Source organism: Lithobates pipiens, unplaced genomic scaffold, assembly GCF_037356315.1.
Source record: "Lithobates pipiens isolate NorthernLeopardFrog02 unplaced genomic scaffold, aLitPip1_a1.2 Scaffold_13, whole genome shotgun sequence".
NCBI classification, from domain to species: domain Eukaryota; kingdom Metazoa; phylum Chordata; class Amphibia; order Anura; family Ranidae; genus Lithobates; species Lithobates pipiens.
In genome coordinates, this window is record NW_027507718.1 from 325,432,147 (window position 1) to 325,455,152 (window position 23,006).

The 23,006-nt window shown below is 43.7% G+C and overlaps 1 protein-coding gene across 2 annotated transcripts in view; it reads left to right on the plus strand.

Annotated features, from left to right (window-relative positions):
• ZNF330 (zinc finger protein 330) overlaps positions 1-22,779 on the plus strand; it is a 60,898-nt gene extending 38,119 nt beyond the window's left edge. For both annotated transcript variants that reach the window (XM_077476944.1, XM_077476946.1), the window contains exons 7-10: positions 20,783-20,887; positions 21,262-21,308; positions 21,400-21,517; positions 22,361-22,779. In XM_077476944.1, the coding sequence (XP_077333070.1) occupies positions 20,783-20,887; positions 21,262-21,308; positions 21,400-21,517; positions 22,361-22,635 (545 nt within the window). In that variant the 3' untranslated portion in view covers positions 22,636-22,779. The remainder of the gene's footprint in view (positions 1-20,782; positions 20,888-21,261; positions 21,309-21,399; positions 21,518-22,360) is intronic.
• Positions 22,780-23,006: the final 227 nt, after the last annotated feature.

Sequence of the window (23,006 nt, forward strand, 5' to 3'; positions counted from 1 at the left end):
TGGCAGACTGACTATACAGGCATTTATGCACTGCCCGGGGCTAGTAGGGGGCCCCATGATGCTCTCCTTATACTCATTAAAGCTATCAGCATTGTAGCGAAGCTGGGTCTAACCTGGGAGGTTTATTTGGTGTGAGCTGGAGCAGGCACAGGGGAGAGGAATACACAGCAGCTCTGTGCTCAGAGCTTGTGTTACATTTTGGGCAACAGATCCTAAAAACATCTGATGTGGGATTTAATGCAACAGCAAGCTGGAAGTTAAAGTGGGTAAAGCTCTCTGTTCTGCTCTGTTTGACCGATCTGATTTGCTGGCATCCGTGGATGAGCTGCGAGTGTTAACCATTGCTTATCTACTGCAAGGAAATGCTACACTGCTGCTTTCCTCTGTTGTTGCTTTAAAGCTTATATAAAGTGAAATTCTTGCCTCTGTCACCATGATTTACTTACACTGAGTATAAAAAGCTGACTTGCTATATGCTTCTGACAAGAGCGTAACAAGAACCATGAAGAGCCCCGACCCCTAACCTGGGCCTTTCCCACTGATCCCTGGGGCCCTTTACTCTCATTTCAGGTTTCTTTATTACGATCCCACAGCAGGACCCTTTCACATGTTCAGCAGCTGGCCTCCTTCCTACTGTTTTGGGCTCCCCCACGGTAGCAGAACACCAGAGACTGATTGCATGTGCTAACTTTGCAACCCAAGCAGTGGACAGTGTCAGTTTATTTATTTATTTATTTTTTCTTTTTGTGCCATTTTATTCATTTGTTTTACAATTGTGTGTGTGTTTGGTGTTTGTTTTTTTTTGTTTTTTTTAGGAACCCCGTTCGGAGGCTTTGGTGATATACCAGGGGTCTAAACAGACTTCTGATGTTTCACCTTTGAGCTAGAAAAAGAGAAAATTGAGGACACAGCCCTCAATCACCATCTGTTTGCATCCTAAGTACCAATCACTCACTGTGTCCATTTAGAAAAAGGAAGGGGACAATAAATTACTTATTTACTGGGCCCTTCCCCTGTTTTCTATCCTGAAAGGATGCCCCACAGCAGCCAGTGGGAGAGGGGAGGGGGGGACCCGACAGTGCTTCCGGAGGCAAGGGGTGTGTGTGTGTGTGTGTGTGTGTGTGTGTGTGTGTGTGTGTGTGGTGGGGGGGGGGGGGGGTCCAGGGGAGCAGCACACAGGGGCCCAGGTGCTTCAGGACCTGGATAGGAGGGTCAGTGGGGATAGCATATAAAAGAACCGATACCCTACATTTTCCTCCTGCAGCTGCTGCATGTTGGCAGGAGAGAGTAGCTGGCTTTCAGTGGCTACAGGAGAAAAATGGAGAGCATCGGTTCCTCTATATGCCGCCCCTGCTGTTCCTCCTATCCAGGCAAACAATATGCTTGCTGACGTGCGTTTGAATTAGTTTAGCTGCTCCTAGAAGGTGGCACACTGCTTTTCATTTATTGCTGTGTTAAAGCATTTGTGAGCAGTGCAATATGTAGGTGGGGCTTTGTGTGGGTGGGGATACAGGGGGCCCCGTGATGTCCTATTGCCTGGGTGCCCCATGAGTTGTCAGTTCACCTCTGCCTCCACCTTCTCTGCCCAAGTCAGGACTTTATATATCTTTAGAAGAAATAGACGTTAAGGGGAATGAAAAGGACCCAGAAGAAAGCACCCTATGTTTTGGCATTTACGCAAGATACTTGCCAGTGTTAATATGCTCACTTCAGCTGCGAGCAAAAGGCTTTGCATTGCAGTTGATTCTCCTTGCCATTCCCACAGGCAAATGGATGAACACAAGTACCAAAACCAAGTGCAGGTATTCATCCTATTCTGGACCTAATATCCCTAAACTAGTACCTTCAAGTTACAAAGTTTTGTATGGAATCTGCAAGGTCAGTTTTTGCCTCTCTAAAACAAGGTGAATACTGGTATCCTTAGACGTCGATGATGCTTATCTGCATATTCCCATTTATCCATCTCATCAGTGCTTTCCATGTTTTGCAATATGAAAAACATTTCCAGTTTCTCATACTGCCATGTGGCCTATCCTCTGCTCCTTGGTGTATTCACAAAGGTGCATGCATCTCTTCTTGCCCTTTTTTGGGCTTTCAAGTGACAGGCTATTTAGACAACCTTCTCTGAAGAATTCCTCTGTATTCCAGTTATCTGCAAACACTTTCAGGGCTATTTAGATACTTAAGGTTTTTGGTTGGGTAATCGATTTCCAAAAATCTTCTATAAAACCTTCCCTTCCCCTAGAGTAGTTGGGTCTCATTCTAGAAGCAGTCCATGCAAAGGGTTTTCTTCCAGAAAACAAACTTTTCTCTCAGAACCAGCTTGGACCTTGAGAGCTTAGAAACAGGCCTCATGCTGACCTCCTTCAAGGCTGTTCCATTTGCTCCATTCCATACAAGGCCCTTCCAACGCAACATCTTCCAACTGCGACATCTGACAAGGAACAAAAATGGTCCCCCTTCTCAACCTGCATAGCCAAGCAATGAACTCAATAGTGCTATTGATTTACAACCCAGCCTTGTCAGTGGGGTAAGTTGTTTTTACCATACAACTGGATGGTGACGACAAAATATGGCAGTCTCTCATGCTGTGGAGGAGTGTTCCAATCATTCAAAGTTCAAGGAAGTTACTTGATGAAACCTAGCTCCCCATAAACACCTTGTAGTTCAGAGCAAAAAAATGGCTTTGCAACACTAGACCCCCTTTCATCAGGGCTGAATTTGATCAGGGTGTAAGCAGGCATTGCCATATCTGACTGACTGTTGCCTGCATCACCAAGGGGGCACCAGGAAGTCATGCAGCCTTTAGGAGATTCAGTCTGATCATCACATGTATGGAAAAACACTGTCCAGTCATCCCTGCTGTCCACATTCCTGAAGTGGATAATTGGAAGGCGAATTATCTCAGTTGTCATCACTTGGACCCCTCCCCCCCTATCTCCCAAATAGCCTCATTTTGATATGTTGGAGATTAGGGACTCTGAATGTGGATATCTTGACCTCCAGGTTTAACAGAAACTTGCTGCTGTTTGTGGCCAGGGCCGAGGATCTTCTTGCACTAGCATCGGATGCACTGATAATTCCCTACACTCAGTTCAGGCTGTCTAATAGTCGATTAGGCTAATTCTGTCTTAACTGCTCTACAAAATACAGCTGGAGAAGAAACCAGTGACTCTCATTGCACCAAACTGGCCAAGAAGAACCTGTTAAACAGACAAACACAGACTTCTAGGAGACTACCCCTGGCCCCTCCCATACAGGTCAGACCTGTTCTCTCAGGGTCCCCTGTCCCATCTTTTCAATCTCGCATTCTGTCCTTCCTTCAGTCAGGACTTGACCAGATTTTGGCCTTAAGTACTCTTAATGGACATGTTTCGTCCATTGTTTTTGAAAATCCCTGGTTTCATTTTCCCTTGTAAAGACACTTTTTTTTTTTTTTTTTTTAATTCAAGATGTTTCTTGGTACAAACTACCCTTACAACACCCTGTGGTCCTGGCCACCTCTGTGACCCAGTGAAGCCGGAAGCGACGCAGTGACGTCACTTCCAGCTCTGGTAGATGTAAATGCTGCTGTTTTTTTTTTCCCTGCAAAGTAGAGATCTATTTTATTTGTTTTGTGTTTTTTAACCTTAAGATTTCCAGGGTAGAGGAGATATCTGGGGTAAAGGTGATCAAAAAAAAGGTACAGTGTAAAAGAAAAAGTAAAGCACCCTCGTGCTTGCACACAGAAGCGAATGCTTTGTTTGGTGCAATTCCGCACAACTTGAAAGCGTGACATGTTAGGTACCTCTATTTATCTGGTGTAACACTTTATATTTTACCAAACAGTTGGCTTATATATTGTGTGTGTGTGTGTGTGTGTGTGTGTGTGTGTGTGTGTGTTTTTTTTATTTATTTATTTTTTATTTTTTGCATTAGAATTCATTAAATTGTATTTCTTCCAAACTAATTGGGTTTGCAAAAATTGCTGTGCAAATACTAAATACCAAATACCGACTGCCGTTCTATTCTCTAGGGTCTCTGCTAAAAAAAAAAAAGTGGGTGTGTGTTTATATATGTGTATGTGTGATGGATTGAGATGACACTTTGCTACAATGTAAGTTAGTGAGTGTGCAGCTTGTATAACAGTCTAAATTTGTTGTCCCCTCAAAATAACTCACAGACATTAATGTCTAAACTGCTAGCAACAAACTTGAGTACACCCCTAAATGAAAATGTCCAAATTGGGCCCAATGTGTCAACATTTTGGGTGGCCATCGTTATTTTCCAGCACCGCCTTAACCCTCTTGGGCATGGAGTTCACCAAAGCTTCACAGGTTGCCACTGGAGTCCTCTTCCACTCCTCCATGATGACACCACAGAGCTGGTGGATGTTAGACCTTGCGCTTCTCCACCTTCCATTTGAAGATGTACCACAGATGCTCAATAGAGTTTAGGTCTATAGAAATGCTTGGTCAGACCATCACCTTACCCCTGGCTTCTTTAGCAAGGCAGTGGTCATCTTGGAGGTGTATTTGAGGTCATTATCATGTTGGAATACTGCCCTGCCGCCCAGTCTCCTAAGGGAGGGGATCATGCTCTGCTTCAGTATGTCAGAGTATATGTTGACATTCATTGTTCTCTCAATAAACTGTAGCTCCCCAGTGCTGGCAGCACTCATGCAGCCCCAGATCATGACACTCCCACTACTATGCTTGACTGTAGGCAAGACCACATGTTTTTGTACTCTTCACCTGGTTGCCACCACACAGGATTGACACCACCTGAGTGAAATAATTTTATCTTGGTCTCATCAGACCACAGGACATGGTTCCATTAATCTATGTCCTTAGTCTGCTTGTCTTCAGAAAACTGTTTGCAGGCTTTCATGTGCATCATCTTTAGAAAAGGGCTTCCTTCTGGGACGACAGCCATGCAGACCAATTTGATGCAGTGTGCGGCGTATGGTCTGAGCACTGACAGGCTGACCCCCCCATCCCTTCAACTTCTGCATCAATGGTAGCAGCACTCCTACATTTATTTCCCTAAGACAACCTCTGGATATGACTCTGAGCAAGTTCACTCAACTTCTTTGGTTGACCATGGCGAGGTCTGTACTGAGTGGAACCTGTCCAGTTAAACCACTGTATGGTCTTGGTGCTGCTGCTCGGTTTCAGGGACTTGGCAATCTTCTTTATAGCCTAGGCCATCTTTATGTAGAGCAACAGTTCTTTTTATCAGATCCTCAGAGTTCTTTGCCATGAGGTGCCATGTTGAACTTCAAGCGACCAGTATGAGAAAGTGAGAGCGATAACACCAAATTTAACACACCTGCTCCCCATTCACACCTGAGACCTTGTAACACTAACGAGTCACATGACATAGGGAGGGGGGGTGGCTAATTGGACCCAATTTGGACATTTTCCCTTAGGGGTGTACTCACTTTTGTTGCCAGTGGTTTAGACATTAATGGTTGTGTGAGTTATTTTGAGGGGACAACAAATTTACACTGTTATACAAACTGTACACTCACTACTTTACATTGTAGCAAAGTGTCATTTCTTCAGTGTTGTCACATGAAAAGATATAATAAAATATTTTCAAAAAGTGTGTGTGTGTGTGTGTGTGTGTGTGTGTATATATATATATGTGTGTGTGTGTGTGTGTATATTATAACAAAATTCCCCTAGGTGGGTGAAGCATCGATCTGATGCTGCATATGTCCCCTTCTGCTTCTAAGACTGAGAATGGGGCCAGTTCGCAGCCTTCAAGTGAGCTGAGAGCGCTGCCAGTCCAGGCGTCTGGGTGGATCATGACTTTAAAGTCCCGATCAATCCAGAGCCTGCAGTGGCTGAGTGATGTCAGCAGGCTTTAGCCTGCTGTCAGCTTCAAATGGTTCACAGGAGGGCAGAATGAACTGCACTCCTGTGATTCATAGTAGAAGTAGGGCCAACCTTTCCTTTAAGTTTATGACCTCTCAGAATGCAAAACTATGTATTTATTTATTTCTGAATAGTTGTATGACTTTTATATTGCTTTATTTTGACCATACAGGCTTTTAAAGCAGATGTTCATAATTTTTTTTTTGCTGCCATTAGATTTACTCCACAGCTGCCTACACTTAAAACTCTAACAGTGACTTTGGAATGTGTGGTGTAAACATGTCATTTAATGTTTTCTAGTTTCCATGTAATAGGATACATACCAGGCAAGTACAGCTGAGAACATATTGGTGAAAAAGAACCACCTACATTTTTCTCTGAGATATCTTGAAACCTTTGAAAAGCTTTAGCTTCTATGAATGATGGATCTCGTAGAAAAAGCCAGGCATAGTAAGGCTCTCTTGATGAGAGCTCCCAACAGCCTTTTAGTTGTACTAACCTCTTTGCACCCGAAGGTTATGGTGATGTGGGTGGGGGTAGAATGGAGGAAGATTTGTACTGAAACAAGAAAAATCTGCACAAGTGCCAAATCATACTTGGACCCCTTTCACACTATTTTTTATTTTTTTTCTTTAGCCGTTATAGCGCTAAAAATAGCTCCTGAAAAGTGCCTCTCATGCCTCTCCAGTGTAAAAGCCTGAGTGCTTTCACACTGGAGCAGTGCGCTTGTAGGACAGGAAAAGTCCTGCAAGCACCATCTTTGGCGCAGTGCAGGAGCGGTGTGTACACCGCTCCCAAACCACCCCTCCCCATTAAAATCAATGGGCAGCACTGCCGAAGCGCCTACAAAGTGCTTTGGCAGCACAGCTGGGGTTAAAATTGGCCGAAAAACGCCACTCTTTACAACGGTAAAGCACCGCTAATGCTGGCACCACCCCAGTGTGAAAGTAGCCTTACTGAAGGTAAGTTCCTTATGCTGATTTTTATGTTTTTAATTTTGATTAAACTTTGGCTTTAAAGTAGAACTATAGGCAAAAGCGAATGAAAAAAGTGAACAACATAGCAACCAATAATGGCTAATTAAAAAATGCCAAAGCTCAAATGCTGTACACAAACACTCAAAAATGTGCCTGCAAACACTTGAAAAAATGCCCCGAAAAATTGATCAAAGCCATGACACTTGGTGGGTGTGAATGCAGCCTAAACCAGCCTCCTATGTCTCCCTCCGATCTAATTATGCCAGAATCTAGCAATGGGGAGTGCATAAGTCCTGTATCCAGACGGGTCATCAAACCTTCCAGCCTGGGTTTGCACCACATTCCTGTGCACATCACATGCGATGTCTGTGCGGTGTTATTTGAGTGTGATTTTGAATGGCTCAAATCGCATTCGCATCAAAATGGTGCAGGACCCTTTTTTTTTTCTCTGCACCTGAATCGCATCAGATGGGTGTTTCTACCCATGTGATGCGATTCTAGCAATTGTGCTGCGTTTTGCGGCCTGTTTCGGGTGTCGTTAATTTAACATTTAATATTTGACATCCGCGGCAGGGCGCTGTACGATTTTCGGTGCAGGAAACGGACAGGATTCGCTGCGTTTCCTGCATCACATAAGTGTGAACCAGGGCTCAGGGCCTTATTCAACTACACAAAATGGTTTGCTATTTGTTAGGTTTTACCTGCATTTCAAAAGAAAATGGCCCAAGGTCCTGGCAGAAACTGTCACACGGTGTTGCCTTTGTGATTCGTGGAAAAGGTCTCGGGGTCTTCTAAACCTTTTCGTGGCCTGATTTTTATTTTTATTTTTCTGTCAGCCTTTCCCCAGAAGAGACCAGTAAACACTTTTGGTACAAGATTTAACTAAAACCCATGGTCTGTTGTCCCAATTAGTTGAATGGTCGTCTATATAAGGCAGAATATGGCAAGTTTTTTTTCTAAAATCCCTGGCGCCACCAGTTTTTATACTAATTGTTAGAGGTTTTTAATTGTCCATTGAGAAAGTGAAAGAGTTAAGACAATGTACAGAAGTGTAAGCAATTCTTCTTGCTGGTTTTTAGCTTGAACCCGGTGAGGTAAAACGTTATAAATTGCTGGCTAAGTATATAGTGCAGGTGGAAAAAAGAACAAACACTATAGATGTCTTCCAGTGCAATGTTTTCTTTAACAGTGAATGATTGTTTTGTGAATTGTCTTGTTCTTCAGGTGCTAGTCAGCTTTTTTACCTTTCTGACATAAAATGTTCCAGTAGGACAGAAAAAAAAGCAATTATACAGAGAAGAACAGAAGTATTTCCTTTAGCTTCCAGAGAGAATGGGTTCTTCTTCCTTTTTACAGTTTTAATTTTCACCTGTGGTTAATATTTTGAAGCGTTACTGTCAAACAATTAACACTTGATTAAGATAAAGTCAGTCTTTTGCTGCAACACTTCAACCTGCGCATGGCAAGATCAGCATTTTCTGTATATAGTACCATTCCCTAAATCGGTGCTGTAAAAAACCTTACATTCCATGCATCTATTCTGATCTTAGCACATTATAAATGTATCACCATAAACGGCCATCTTATTTATTTATTTATTTATTACAGTAAATAGTGTTTTCACTTTTTTTTTCATCCATTTTTGCATCTGAATGCTGATGATGATCTCTGTACATGCACACCCTCCAGTGTCAGTTGCACATCATTGCTCGGGACTTCTGGTAGTGATAACATTGGACCATGCCTGCACAAGGTATGTCGGCATGGCCTCTTGTCTCCACCAGGGGTGCGTGTTACAGAGTGACAATGCAAGTACACAATTGAGAAAGTTGTCACCTCATAACAGAAGTGTCTGAACAAGGGCCATCTTGAATGGATCACCAGGTTTTCATTTAATGATGCATACATATTTAAAAATATTAAGAATGGACTTGGGGAGGATTAGCTTGTCCAGATTTCTGTCTATACTACCTGGCAGCTATGAGCTTACCCTTGCCCACAATTGGTTGATCTCAGATGACTCAAATTCTTCAGTTGTCCTGCAAGACACTGGCCTGGGTTCCTATGAGGCTCTTTGTAACCTTTTGTGCAGAGGAGCACAGACTCCCTTTTACCTTAAATTATCCATGAATTATCCTGTATTCAGATATTGCCTAAAAGACCGTCCCGGTCTACTCATAGTACACCCCATATGCCTCTTTGGTTTAATCCCAATCTTCCTGAATTTCATTCCATCCCTGGTGTATCTTTGTGACCCTCTAAGGGAGTGAAATATTTGTGCCATATTTGTGAGGGTGGTGCTCCTGAGGCCTTTTTGATGTCTTGAAGCTCCAGTTCAACCTCCCCAACTCCTTTTTTTTTTTGTTTTGTTTTTTTGGTTCCTGCAAATCCATCACGCCTATAGGGTACAGTTTGGTGACTCTCACTTTAGAACCGTGTGATAGATGGATATATATATATATATATATATATATATATATATATATATATATATATATATATATAATGCTTTACAGCCCTCGATTCACCACGGACTGGAGAGGTTACATGCCTCTTGGGTAGACAGAGGTGCCAAAGTTGGAGATTTGTCTTTCCTTCAGCTGGTTTCTGCCAGAGACCGCCTCATTCAATTCAAGATAGTCCATAGGGTTTACTTGATGCCCCATAGGCTACATAAAATCCACTCTCAATCTCCTCCCCATTGCTGGTGGTGGTTGGATGAGTCATGTATTCATGATTTCTGGGAGTCTGTTCTAGAATTCATTTTTACCCTGACCATCATACGAGTTCCATGCCAGGTTGATGTTTGGATTTTGGACCTAGTAGAGTCCCTTGGCTTATTCCAGGGCGATCAGGACCTTGCGGAGTCTTATTTTATGCCAGGAAGTCAATAGTGCTTAAATGAAAGGTCCCTTCCTTTTAGAATATTAGAAATCTCTAGTGAACTCCCCTATACAAAAGTACTTATCTCTCCCGAGCTTGTCCCAAGAAATTTCATAAAATGTGTGATATGGTTTGATTCTTCTTATACCGCTACTTGATATGTCTGTAAGTGTTCTTCCCAGCTTTATTTCTGTTCAGCTTCCTTAATGACCTGAAGCCACCTAGCATTGTGCTTTGATTATACTTATCAGATTAAATAAAATTGTATTGGTACCATATTCACTAGTTTATCCTTAAGTACCGTATATACTCGAGTATAGGCCGACCCGAATATAAGCCGAGGCCCCCAATTTACCCCCAAAAAAACTGGCAAACTTATTGACTCGTGTATAAGCCGAGGGTGAGACATGCCTGTCCATCCCTGTGTGTGTGTCCGTCCATCCCTGTGTGTCCGTCCATCCCTGTGTGTCCGTCCATCCCTGTGTGTCCGTCCATCCATCCCTGTGTGTGTGTGTGTGTCCATCCATCCATCCATCCCTGTGTGTGTGTGTCTCCATCTATCCATCCATCCATCCATCCCTGTGTGTGTGTGTCTCCATCCATCCATCCATCCATCCCTGTGTGTGTGTGTCTCCATCCATCCATCCATCCATCCCTGTGTGTGTCTCCATCCATCCCTGTGTGTGTGTGTGTGTGTGTGTGTGTGTGTGTGTGTCCAGCCTACCTTTGTCCCGAGCCTCCGTCCCGTGCCTTGCCTCCTTGCCTCCGTCCCGTGCCTTGCCTTGCATCCGTCCCGTGTCGTGCCTTGCCTTGCCCCCGTCCCGTCCCGTCCCGTGCCGTGCCGTGCCTTGCCTTGCCTCCGTCCCGTGCCCTCTGCGTCGGCGGCCATTGTAAAATTCAAAAGCTGCGCCGCCGCCTTCGCCTGTGATAGGCGGAACACTGAATTTCCCAGCAGCCTGTGTTCCGCCTATCACAGACGTCGTATCATCCTCGTCCGTAGTACGAGGATGATACGATGTCCGTGATAGGCGGAACACAGGCTGCTGGGAAATTCAGTGTTCCGCCTATCACAGGCGAAGGCGGAGCCGGAGGCGCGGCTTTTGAATAGAATGGCCGCTGTCTGTCTGCTCGACACGCTGATCGAGCGGGCAGACAGCGATGACTCGAGTATAAGCCGAGGGGGGCACTTTCAGCCTCAAAAAAGAGGCTGAAAATCTCGGCTTATACTCGAGTATATACGGTACTTCCCAGATTTTATTGTGAGGGACACTAATTCTGTGACATTGCCCTTCTCTGTTGACTTGGTTGACTCTGAGTAAGTTGGTCAACCACTGACAAGTGTTCGAGTTTATAGTTCTTTTGTTGGCTGTGCGAACGGACAAACTTTCCGGCAACATAAGTCAGATGAATCAAAGTCCGATCGTGTGTACAGAAAACCATAGGACTTTTGTACAAACACACATGCTCAGAACCAATGTAAAAGATCAGACAACAATACAGAAGTTGACCAAAGGTGGCGGTGAAGAGCAGAAAAAACATGTGATTTGGTGAAAGTTGGCTGAAAAAGTCCTGCTGTGTGTATGCAATACAAGTTCACGGCTGACGCCCTTTGTACAAAAATCCACCGGAAAGTTTGTACAAAGTCTGATCATGTGTATGAGGCTTGAGAGTTGAACTCCAGGCAAAAACATAAATCCTCCCTTCGCAGCGGGGCTGCCTTGTACTACAGGGGTTCAATGCTTGTTTACCTCTAGGATGACAGAAAATGCACCTTTACTTACATAGTTTCTCTACTGCGGCAGACTCTCTATCTCTCTCTGCTTAAATGGCCGCCTCACCTGCTGGGTTCAACGAAAATAAACTTATGTGTACTAGGCATTAATCAGCCTTTGCTATATTACATAGGGCACAGGGAGCTGACTGATAAGACTACAGGGCTGACCGGTGCTTCACCAACCTGTATTGCTTTCATTAAAGTAGAGAAAAGTTAGATCAGACATTGGTTTTGCTGTCTAGAATATGTGAGATGTGCAGATTCTTCAATTATGAATTTCATGGTTTGCCTACACGTTCATCATTGAGCTGCACAAGCCAAAAACACTAATTTGTTTTTAATATAGTTAAGTTTTTGGAGTTCTATATTACGCAAACTCCCTCATCCATCCATGTCTCCATGCTTTATTTTGCTAAAAAATCACTTTGAAAAATGCCCCTCTAGCATTTCTGGCTGCAGCCTTCTTAACCACCTTCAGACCGGACCATTTTGCTGGTAAATGACCAGAGGTCTTTTTACAATTTGGCACTGCGCTGCTTTAACTGGTAATTGCGCGGTCATGCAATGTTGTACCCAAACAAAATTTGCGTCCTTTTCTTCCCACAAATAGAGCTTTCTTTTGATGGTATTTGATTGCCTCTGCGATTTTTATTTTTTGCTATATAAACGTAAAAAGACCGCAAATTTTGAAAAAAAATGATATTTTCTACTTTTTGTTATTAGAAAAATCCAATAAACTCAATTTTAGTCATACATTTAGGCCAAAATGTATTCAGCCACATGTCTTTGGTAAAAAAAAAAGTCAATAATTGTATATTTATTGGTTTGCGCAAAAGTTGTCACATCTACAAACTAAGGTACGTTTTCTGGAATTTACGCAGCTTTTAGTTTACGACTGCCTATCTCATTTCTTGAGGTGCTAAAATGGCAGGGCAGTACAAAACCCCCCCAAATGACCCCATTTTGGAAAGTAGACACCCTAAGGAAATTGATAAGAGGCATGTTGAGCCCATTGAATATTTTATTTTTTTGCCTCAAGCGATTGAATAATGACAAAAAATAATTTTTTTTTTTTTTTTTTACACAAAGTTGTCACTAAATGATATATTGCTCACACATGCTATGGGCATATGTGAAATGACACCCCAAAATAAATTCTGCTGCTTCTCCTGAGTACGGGGATACCACATATGTGGGACTTTTTGGGAGCCTAGCCGCGTACGGGGCCCCGAAAACCAAGCACCGCCTTCAGGCTTTCTAAGGGCGTAAATTTTTGATTTCACTTCTCACTACCTATTACAGTTTTGAAGGCCATAAAATGCCAAGATGGCACAAAACCCCCACAAATGACCCCATTTTAGAAAGTAGACACCCCAAGCTATTTGCTGAGAGGCATGTTGAGTCCATGGAATATTTTATATTTTGCCACAAGTTGCGGGAAAATTACAAACTTTTTTTTTTTTTCACAAAGTTGTCACTAAATGATATATTTCTCACGCATGCCATGGGCATATGTGAAATGACACCCCAAAATAAATTCTGCTGCTTCTCCTGAGTACGGGGATACCACATATGTGGGACTTTTTGGGAGCCTAGCCGCGTACGGGGCCCCGAAAACCAAGCACCGCCTTCAGGCTTTCTAAGGGCGTTACAGTTTTGAAGGCCATAAAATGCCAAGATGGCACAAACCCCCCCCCAAATGACCCCATTTTAGAAAGTAGACACCCCTAAATTTAGGGGTACACTAGTGAGACTAGGTAATGAATGGCGGGTGCCCTGAAACTATAAAAAAAATAACTAACCAACCAGCGTCACCTGTAACAGTTATATGGTGATCACTGGTGAAAGGGTTAACTAGGGGGAAATCAGGGGGCTTTATGCGGTAGTATATGGGGGTCCCTGGCGCTATAAAAAGCTGCGGCGAACCTAAATACCTACCTGCCTAACTAGCGTCACCTGTGACACTAATACAGCGATCAGAAAAATGATTGCTTATTAGGCTAGGTTCACACTGGAGCGATGCGGGAACGCCATGAATCCACGGCGGGTTCCCGCATCGCATGCCTCCCGGCGGCAGTTCACACTGCCCTATGCGAACTGCTGGGAGTGTCAGTGAAATGTTAATGACACCCCCAGATCAGTTCGCATATCGCAGTGCGATCTGCAAACTCGGATCGCATGGTGTGAACACCCATGCGATCCGATTCTGCTGCGGGCCAAAAAAAGGGTCCCGTGCGAATTTGCGGCGGGTGCGACACGAATTCAGCCATACTATCTGTATGGCTGAACTCGAATCGCACAGAGATCGGATGTGATTTGCACTGCAGTGCGGTGCGAATCACATTCGTTCTCATAAACCGCTGCAATGTGAACCCAGCCTTAGTGACACTGGCGAGCGGGGGTGATCACGGGGTTAAACCTTTATTGGGGGGGTTAGGGGGGCACATTAGAACTAAAGGGGGCTAACCCTAACTGCCCTAACAGTTATTACAGTCACAAATGACACCAATGCAAAAAAAAAAAAATGCATTGGTGTCACTGTGACTGGGGGGGCAGGGGTAATTGGGGGGTAAAGGGGGGGTGTGAGTGTGCCTGGCATGTTCTACTGTGTAGTGTAGTGCTTGTGCAACTCACCGATGCTCTCTCCTCGGTGCTGGAACGAAAAATACCGACACGGAGGAGAGAATACATCACTTCCTCTCCTGTGTTTACATTACAGGAGAGGAAGTGATGTCACGGGACATTTTCATTCGTCGGGAGCGATCGCGAGGGGGTGGCCATGAATGAATGGCCGTCCCCTCGTCCAGGATCGCTGCCGAACGAATACCGACCGCCGCAGGCACCGGGCGGGGGCCCGATCGGGCCCCCGACCCGCGGGCAGGCAAGGACGTACATGTAAGCCCTTATGCCTGCCCGTGCCATTCTGTCGACGTACATCGTCGTGCGGCGGTCGGCAAGTGGTTAAGTAAGGGCAGATGAATTTACTTACTAAAATTTGTTAACCATGTACCCTTGGCCCAGGCACACAGGGTGTGCTTGGCTGATAAAGCCCCCCCCCCCCTCCTGAAGTCTCCTGGAATGTATGACATTGTTTGCCTAGGCCTGAAAACCAGAAAGTAACTGAAGAAATGTAAAAAATAAAAATAAAACAAATCAATATAATATACTTTACTATCTACAGTATTTACTTATATTAGCAGCATAAGGATTAAAAACTGTAATGTTGAGAGAGTATAGTTCCACTTTAAGGTTTGGGTTATTAGCAAATTAACTGCTTTTAAAGCTTAAGCTCCCAAAGAAATGTAAAACCTACCCATGCAGTGGGACTGTCCCTGCACTGCAAAGGGTAAATGCCCCCCCCCCCAGGCTTCCACCTTCAAAGCCACTTCTCCTCGGTGCTCTGTCCGGTGGTCGCACTTTGATCATCAGTTCTGCACTGTATGTGAGGACGCGGATGACCCACCAACAAACCAGGGTGTCAGCTGAGCATAGGCTTAAGGTAAGAAATAACACTTTTTAATACTCCCCTGTTTGCTGTTAACCTTCAGCTGCCCATAGCCAATACACAGAGGGATAAAGTATCCCCCCACTGTGTGTGACGTCCACATGTCAACTTTAAACACCTGCCACACCCCAACCCCCTCTCCACCAAGCAATAGTACCTAGATTACTTCTGTGTACTATTGGTTGTTACTAGCTGCACAAACTACCCTATTGTCTATACCAGCTTATGTATGCTTGACTGCTTGAGGGGGACGCTAGGCTGGGGTTTACTTAATGGGTTTTTGTTTTTTGAGATGTCACATGGGCTTCTTGAGCCTTTGATTGTACTGGTTGTTTTTCTTTTTGTATTAGCAAATCTAAAAAAATATATATTTAAAAAAAAAAAAGAGGGGGGGGGGTAGGGAAGCTGTGTGGTCATTACAGAAGAAGTGTTTACACTTATATATGCCGTAACTTCTATATATTTAAAAAAAAATGTAACTAGCAGAATCTCGTGAAATTGTCTTTATATCATCTTGTAATCCCCTCTATAGCCGACTTGGGCAGGAAGGAGGAAAATCAGCATTAGGAGCAAATCAGTCTCTGCTGGATGCACATGTGCTGACAGGGAACATGCTGATGGCAGGGATATTGTCACCAGTATGCAATGGGTTCTGCTTTATTTTCCAATAAATAAATGAATGGGTGGGCGAGTGGCTTACAATTTGACTCTGCATTTTGGAATAAGCTGTGACCCTGACAGTGGCAGTCGCAGACCTTTATGTCTTGTCTAATAGGAGTGGTGGCTACCCATAATTACAGATCTTTTGACATGTCAAATGTTTCCCATGTGAATCTTTGGTTTGCTCATGCAAGCAGATGCACATACTTGCCGTTTTCTTTTGCTCTTCTGATGCCTCATACAGCTCCGCAAATAAAGATCAGAAGCCCTGTGTAAGCTCCATTTTGCAACTTATAGCTTACACATGGCTAAGGCCCATTTACCCAACCCCATGTGTGCTTTCCTATCGCATTGGAGGAAGGGGAATAATTTGCATAATTTCCAATATATAAATGTGCTCTCTACGTCTATGACTTTTTGATGGCCATGCAGATTTAATATAGTAAATGGAGGTCAGAATTCAGCCGGAGACGGAGGCATTTTAGTACCCCTGTTTTGTCTTTTTCATGAACAGAGCACAGGTTTACTTTTAGGGCCATGTAAACACATGCTCTGGATACTTCGCTAAGAATTTCTGTGGATTGAACTACAGTTTTTTTTTACAGATCCTGCTTTAAATCATTGTTGGTAAATAATACAAAGCTATTTCCACATAGTTCTACATGTTCCCAGTCTTGCCTGCCTTTTCAGTTTGTGTCATTTATAAGCTCATCTCTAGAAAACTACGGTAATTCTCCCTTTTATTGGGGCTACACCTGCATTGTAAGAATGAACTGCTTGTTTATGCCATAGGGTACAGTAAATTCACACCAGCCGCTGCATTACAACACAGTGGCTGGTGTGTGATGAGAGGACAGCACTGCCAATGTGCATCACACGGTTTACTTTTTTTTTTTTTTAAATGAACTTTATTGAAATATCGGTGACATCTCATTGAGTTCTATTGGCCGCCGCACTGTACAAGGCAGCGGTCTGCCTTGCACTGTGCTTAGCTTGATAAAAGTAGTGCATTCAGTACTTATCTTCAGCAAACACAACCGCAACAAGGCAGTGTGAACCAGCCAGGTAAGAGACGAGGCATTTTGCTTTTTCTTGTAGTGGGACTGCACCGGGTGTGCATCTACCCTAAGGGTACAGATTAAAGCCGTTTTATTTGCTCCTGTAGCCTCTTATACTCTGTTGGTCTGTCCTCTGATGTTACAGAGACTGATTCAGGGACTATGGCCCTGCATTGGATGTGAGAATGCTGAAGGACAGCCAACTGCTGGAGTTGAGGGAGCACTGATTGCCAGCAGAACGGAAGAGCAGATTACTAAGTGTGATGACAGCAGGAATGGTCATTGGTTGTTTAGAGACCATTGAGTGCCAGCTCTTTCAAGTGATATTAAAGTGTTTGTTAACCCTTGTATATCTCACTATGCCAGCCCCTCTATTAGAGGCTGGCATAGCACACTGTCAGTGGTTTTAAAAAAGCGAGCATTCTAAATACAGAATTTCAGCTGTCTTTATGCCGGTCACATTACTCGCGGCTGCTTTACAGCTCTGATTTCTTCTGCAAGAGGAGCCGTGATCTCCCTTTGACGTCAGCCAGGGAGATCACGTGGCCACTCGTCTCCTCTGCAGAATCCCCGTCTCATAGCTGTAAAGCAGCCACAAGGCAATGAAAATGTTACTTTTTTTTGTTTTAAGAATAGCAGCAGCAGGGCGGAGACAGACACACAGAGGGAGATGACTGGCAGTAAGATGGGGGAGAGAGAGGAGAGCAGAGAGGACAGATGCGTATGATGGAGGGACGTACCCTGACCACAGTGGTCAGAGCTGAGCAGGCCTGATTTTCTTGGTCAGCGCAGATAGGGCATACAGGAAGTAGTCGATTCAGGGGGAGTGTTTTTTTTTTTTTTACAATTTTCAGAGTGGGGCAGATTGTTTAAGGGTCCAGGGTGTGTAGTTTATTTTTATTTTTTACAAACACTTTAAAGTCCTTTGGTGGTTTTGGTGGTATTTAATTACAGCTGGGAGTTTTATTTTTTGCTAAACAAACAAAAAAAATCATGTTTAATAGTTTGTTATAACATTTTGCCAACAAGTCATTTTTCTCCTTCATTGAAATGCGCTGATGAGGCGGCGCTGGTGGGCACTGATAGGCTGCACTGGGCACTGATAGGCACGGTTAAGGTGGTACTGATGGGCACAAATGGGTGGCACGGATAGGTACCACTGATAGATGGGACTGATGGCCACTGATAGGTGGCACTGATGGGCACGGATATGGGGCATATGAGGTGCAGCACTGTTGTTGAGGCAGATTGTGGGCACTGATGGGTGGCACTATGGGCACTAATGGGTGGCACTTTTACTATAATTAGGTGGCACTGGCAGGGGGCAGGTTGGCACTGATGACTTGGGCCCCAGCTTGCCGTGATCGGGACTGAAGTCCCTCTCGCGGCCGCCGGTGATCGGCTTTTTTTTTTTCTCATCGTGCTGTCAGTGCGAGGAGGAAAAATAGCCGATTACCGGCTCTGTTGTGATCACATGATCAGCTGTCATTGGCTGACAGCTGATCACGTGGTAAGGGGTCGGGATCGATCCCTTGCTCCGATCTGTGATCAGGCAAGTCTCATAGACTCGCTGATCACAGAGCGCCGCGCGCGCAGAACGCTCGTGCACGGTACGACGTCAATAGACGTCGTCCCGGCAAAGCAGGTCTGTGCTATAGCCGTCATTCAGCTATAGCGCGGATCTCGAGTGGTTAAAAATAACAAACAGGTTATACTTGCCTGTTCTATGCAATAGTTTTGCACAGAGCAGCCTCGGTCCTCTTCTCTGGATCCTCGTCAGAGCTTCTTGCCCCTCCCTCCTGCCAATGGCCCCCACAGAAGGCAATCTTTCTATGGGGGCACCTGAGCCACTGCTCTGTGTTTCCATGGAGACAGACATGGAGCTGCGGCTCGGCACTGCTCCCTCTCCCTCCTCATTGGCTCACTGACTTTGATGGCAACGGGAGCCAATGGCGCCCACTGCTGTGTCTCAGCCAATCAGGAGGGAGAGTCCCAGGCAGGCCAGGTTCTTGTGAACCATCGCTGGATCGAGATGGGGCTCAGTTAAATATTAGGGGGGCTGCTGAACACTGAAGCTTTTTATCTTAATGCATAGAATGCATTAAAGGAGTTGTAAAGGCAAAAGGTTTTATATCTTAATGCATTAAGATGAAAAACCTTTTGTGTGTAGCAGACCCCCCAGCACCCCCTAATGTTTACCCTAAGCCCCTTATCTATCCAGCGATGTCCACAATTCCCTCGCCCATCCAGGATTCTCCTCCTGAATGGCTGGGGCAGAGCCGTGGCGCCATTGGCTCCTGTTGCTGTCAATCAAAGTCAGTTAACCAATCAGGAGAGCGGGGGCAGGGCCGGGTTCGGACTTTGTGTCTGAAGGGATACAAGGAGCTCTGACTCGGCTTGGGTGCCCCGTATCAAGCTGCTGGCCTATCTCATCAGGAGGGAAGGGCCAGGAGCACCGGAGAAGAGGAGGATCAGGGCTGCTCTGTGCATATCCACTGCAACAGAGGAGGCAAGTATAACATGTTTGTTATTTAAAAAAAAAAAAGCGAGGCTTTACAATCACTTTAAGATTAAAAAAAGTTCTACATTTAACAACCATTGACTCATCTTTGCTCTTGAAATCGGGAATGAGTCGCTGGTTTTTAGGATGCCGATGGGTGCTGGCTCCTTAACCACTTCCAGACCATTTGGCTGCCCAAAGACCATAGCATTTTTTGCAATTTGGCACTGCATCGCTTTAACTGACAATTGCGTGGTCGTGCGACGTGGCTGCCAAACAAAATTGATGTCCTTTTTTTTTTTTCCTATAAATAGAGCTTTCTTTTGGTGGTATTTGATCACCTCTGCGGTTTTTATTTTTTGCGCTATAAACAAAAAAAGTGTCAATTTTGAAAAAACGCAGTATTTTTTACTTTTTGCTATAATAAATATCCCCCAAAAATATATAAAAACATTTTTTTCCCTCACTTTAGGCTGATAGGTATTCTACGTATTTTTGTTAAAAAATAAATAAATCACAATAAGCCAATTTGGTTTGCACAAAAGTTATAGCGCCTTCAAAATAGGGGATCGCTTTTATAGCTTTTTTATTTTTTTATTTATTTTTTTATTTTTTTATTTTACTAGTAATGGCGGCGATCTGCGATAATTTTTTTTTTTTTATTGTGACTGCAACATTATGGCGGACAGATTGTGCTATTTTGGGACCATTAACATTTATACAGCGATCAATGAGCTTAAAAATGCACTTATTACTGTGTAAATGTGACTGGCAGTGAAGGGGTCAACCACTAGGGGGTGCTGCAGGGGTTAACTGTGTCCTAGTGAGTGATTCTAACTGTGGGGGGGAGGGGCTACATGTGACACGACGCTGATCACCGCTCCCGATCACAGGAAACTGTGATCAGTGTACTGTCACTAGGAAGAATGGGGAAATTCATGTTTACATCAGCACTTCCCCATTCTTCCTTTCCGTGAGACGATCACGGGTATCCCCACGGACATCGCGTCCACGGGACCCGCGATCACACTCGCAGAGCTGGCAGCACGTGCCCACAATGCCGCGCCTTAAAGGGCAACGTACAGGTACGTTAATATGCCTGTACGTGCCCGTCTGCCGACGTATATCGGTGTGAGCCGGTCGGCAACTAATGACTCATTCCTGCTGGCTACCAGCAGGGATGAGTCAAAATGCAGTAGTATCAAAAACGCCAAAACCAAATCAAGTTGCACTGAAAATCCAATCAAATCGCAGCTGTACTAATTTGAAACTAACTTTAAAATAAAGGCTTATTTTAAATGGTTTTTGATGTGAAAACTTTCTTTTTGTTTGTACAACAATGCTAGCCAGTTGCCAAGAAATGCAGACTGGCAGCAATAAGAATGGTCACATGTGGCCTTGCCTGCTTTCTTCCCTGAAACACCCTGCTCTTAGGTAATCAAAAGGCTTTCAGAGTACAGACACAAACCTGCATTGATTGATTTGAAATATGCTTAAGCTTTGTAATGGTAAATGTTTATTGGCACTTCTGCTTTCTAAATCTTTCTAATCTTGTGTTATACAGGTGGCAGGATATTCAGTTGCTCTTTCTGTTACAACTTCCTGTGTGAAGATGACCAGTTTGAACACCAGGCAAGCTGCCAAGTCCTGGAGGCAGAAACCTTTAAATGTAAGTCATTGGGAAATGGCTTAAAGCCCAATCGTAGCTGAAGAAAAACAATATGCAAATCAAATTGGAATACTCACTCCTAATAGTCAGTTTATTCTCTATGTAACCCTTTCACAGCAGAAAAGTCCTGTGGTGTTTTTAGTCTTCATTTTGTTATTGTGTTTTTTTTTCACTGAAATGAATGCTATGCTTGACTAATGTGCAAATCTGGACTAAGCTGTTTGGTGTGTCCTATCACACTTAGTGGTTGGAGGACGTCTGACAGGTGTTCATAATGCCTGCCAGTTATCTCTTTCAACCTCTTTATGCTTGTAGCCTAGATTAAACAGTTTGGATTGTTTTGTGGTTTGTTGACATTTTATTTTTTTAAACAGGTGCCTCCTGCAATCGATTAGGTCAACATTCATGCCTGCGCTGCAAGGTAATTATGACTAATATTGACAAAAATGATTACAGGTTGACAGTAGGAAGCACCTTCATGGCCTTTCACTCATTTCACTTTGTTTGGACAGGCATGTTTTTGTGACGATCATGCTCGTAGCAAAGTGTTTAAGACTGAGAAAGGCAAGGAGCCCCCCTGCCCAAAATGCGGCCATGAAACGCAGCAAACAAAGGATCTCAGCATGTCTAGTAAGTGTTTTTCTCTTTTTTGCTTTGGACTCCACCTAGCTTGTTCAAAAAACATATTTTGGTCTCTAATATGCTTTAGCAGTCCCTTGTGAAGAAAGCGCATACCATTTATTACACTAATTCAGTTAGCTACCTTTCAATTTTGATAAACCTTTTAAAAAAAGGATATCTTATGAAACATGCAGTAAAAGCCATTCTATTTCATGGTGTTTGAACTATAAATAAGCGGATGTATATCGCGGTTAAGTGCAGGATGTACAGTAGTAATCCTGTTTATTTCATGGAGCTTTCACTGAAAGTAAACAGATGTATAGTTATGCTAAGAGCAGCAATCACAGTAATAAGCCTGTGTAGCTTATGGAGCTTTGCACTGAAAATTAGCGAATGTGTAGGTGGGCTTGAAGCACAATAGTAAGTCTGTATAGTTGATTGAGCATGCACTAAAAATTGGCAGATTTGTAGGTAGGCAAAGGGAAGGAAGTATAGTAAGAAGACAATATAGTTCATAGAACCTGCTTCGGAAATTAGCGGATGTGTAGGTAGCGGAGGGCAGGCAGTACAGTAGTAAGCTTGTATAGTTCATAATCTTTTAAGTGAAAATGAGAAGATGTATAGATAGGTGGTGGTCAGGAAGTACAGTAGTAAGCCTGTATAGCTCATTAAGCTTGCTCTGCAATTTATTGGATTTGTAGGTAGGTAAGGGCAGAATATACAATAATAAGCCTCTATATTTAATGGTGCTTGCTTGCCTGTGGAAACTAGTGGCAGTATAGTCAGACCTAGGGGCACAGAGTGCACTTCTAAGCCGTTCTCTTTTTTTGTTTTTTTTTGTTTTATTTGTAGCACGAACACTCAAGTTTGGCAGGCAGAGCGGAGCAGATGACGATGAATATGGAGCTTCTGGTTATGACAATTATTGGAAGAATCTGGCATCTGGTGCCACCAGTACATACGATGATGATTATGAGGAAGAAGAGGATGATGATGAGGAGGAGGAGGAGGGTGATGAGGAAGGAGAAAAGGATTCTGATACAGAGGCCACAGATCTATTTGGCCACTTGAACTTGGGAAGAACATATGCCAGTGGCTATGCCCACTATGAAGAGTCTCGAGACTAAGTTATCTAAATATTGTGCACTATGAGAATGTGGTAACCTTACTGCTTTCCAAGTTACTTTTGAATGAAGCAGGAGTGCCCTCATGTATGTGTATGATTAAAATTGACATATAAATTAGTTTAATAAAGCACTGGGTAGTATAAACTGCTGCTGTTGATTATTTTCATAAAATGCAACTTTCACCTTTTTTTGTTTCATCCTTTTTTTTTTTTTTTTTTTTTTTTTTGTACCTTGGTGTAGTTGATCTCCCCCAGACCTTTTTAGGCACTTCCTGTCTACGTGTATTTGCTACAAATCAATGCTTTGGACTGGTTTAGACCATGGGCCACGCCTGTGCAATGTGTTGACATTGTACTCCCCATCAGGGGCAA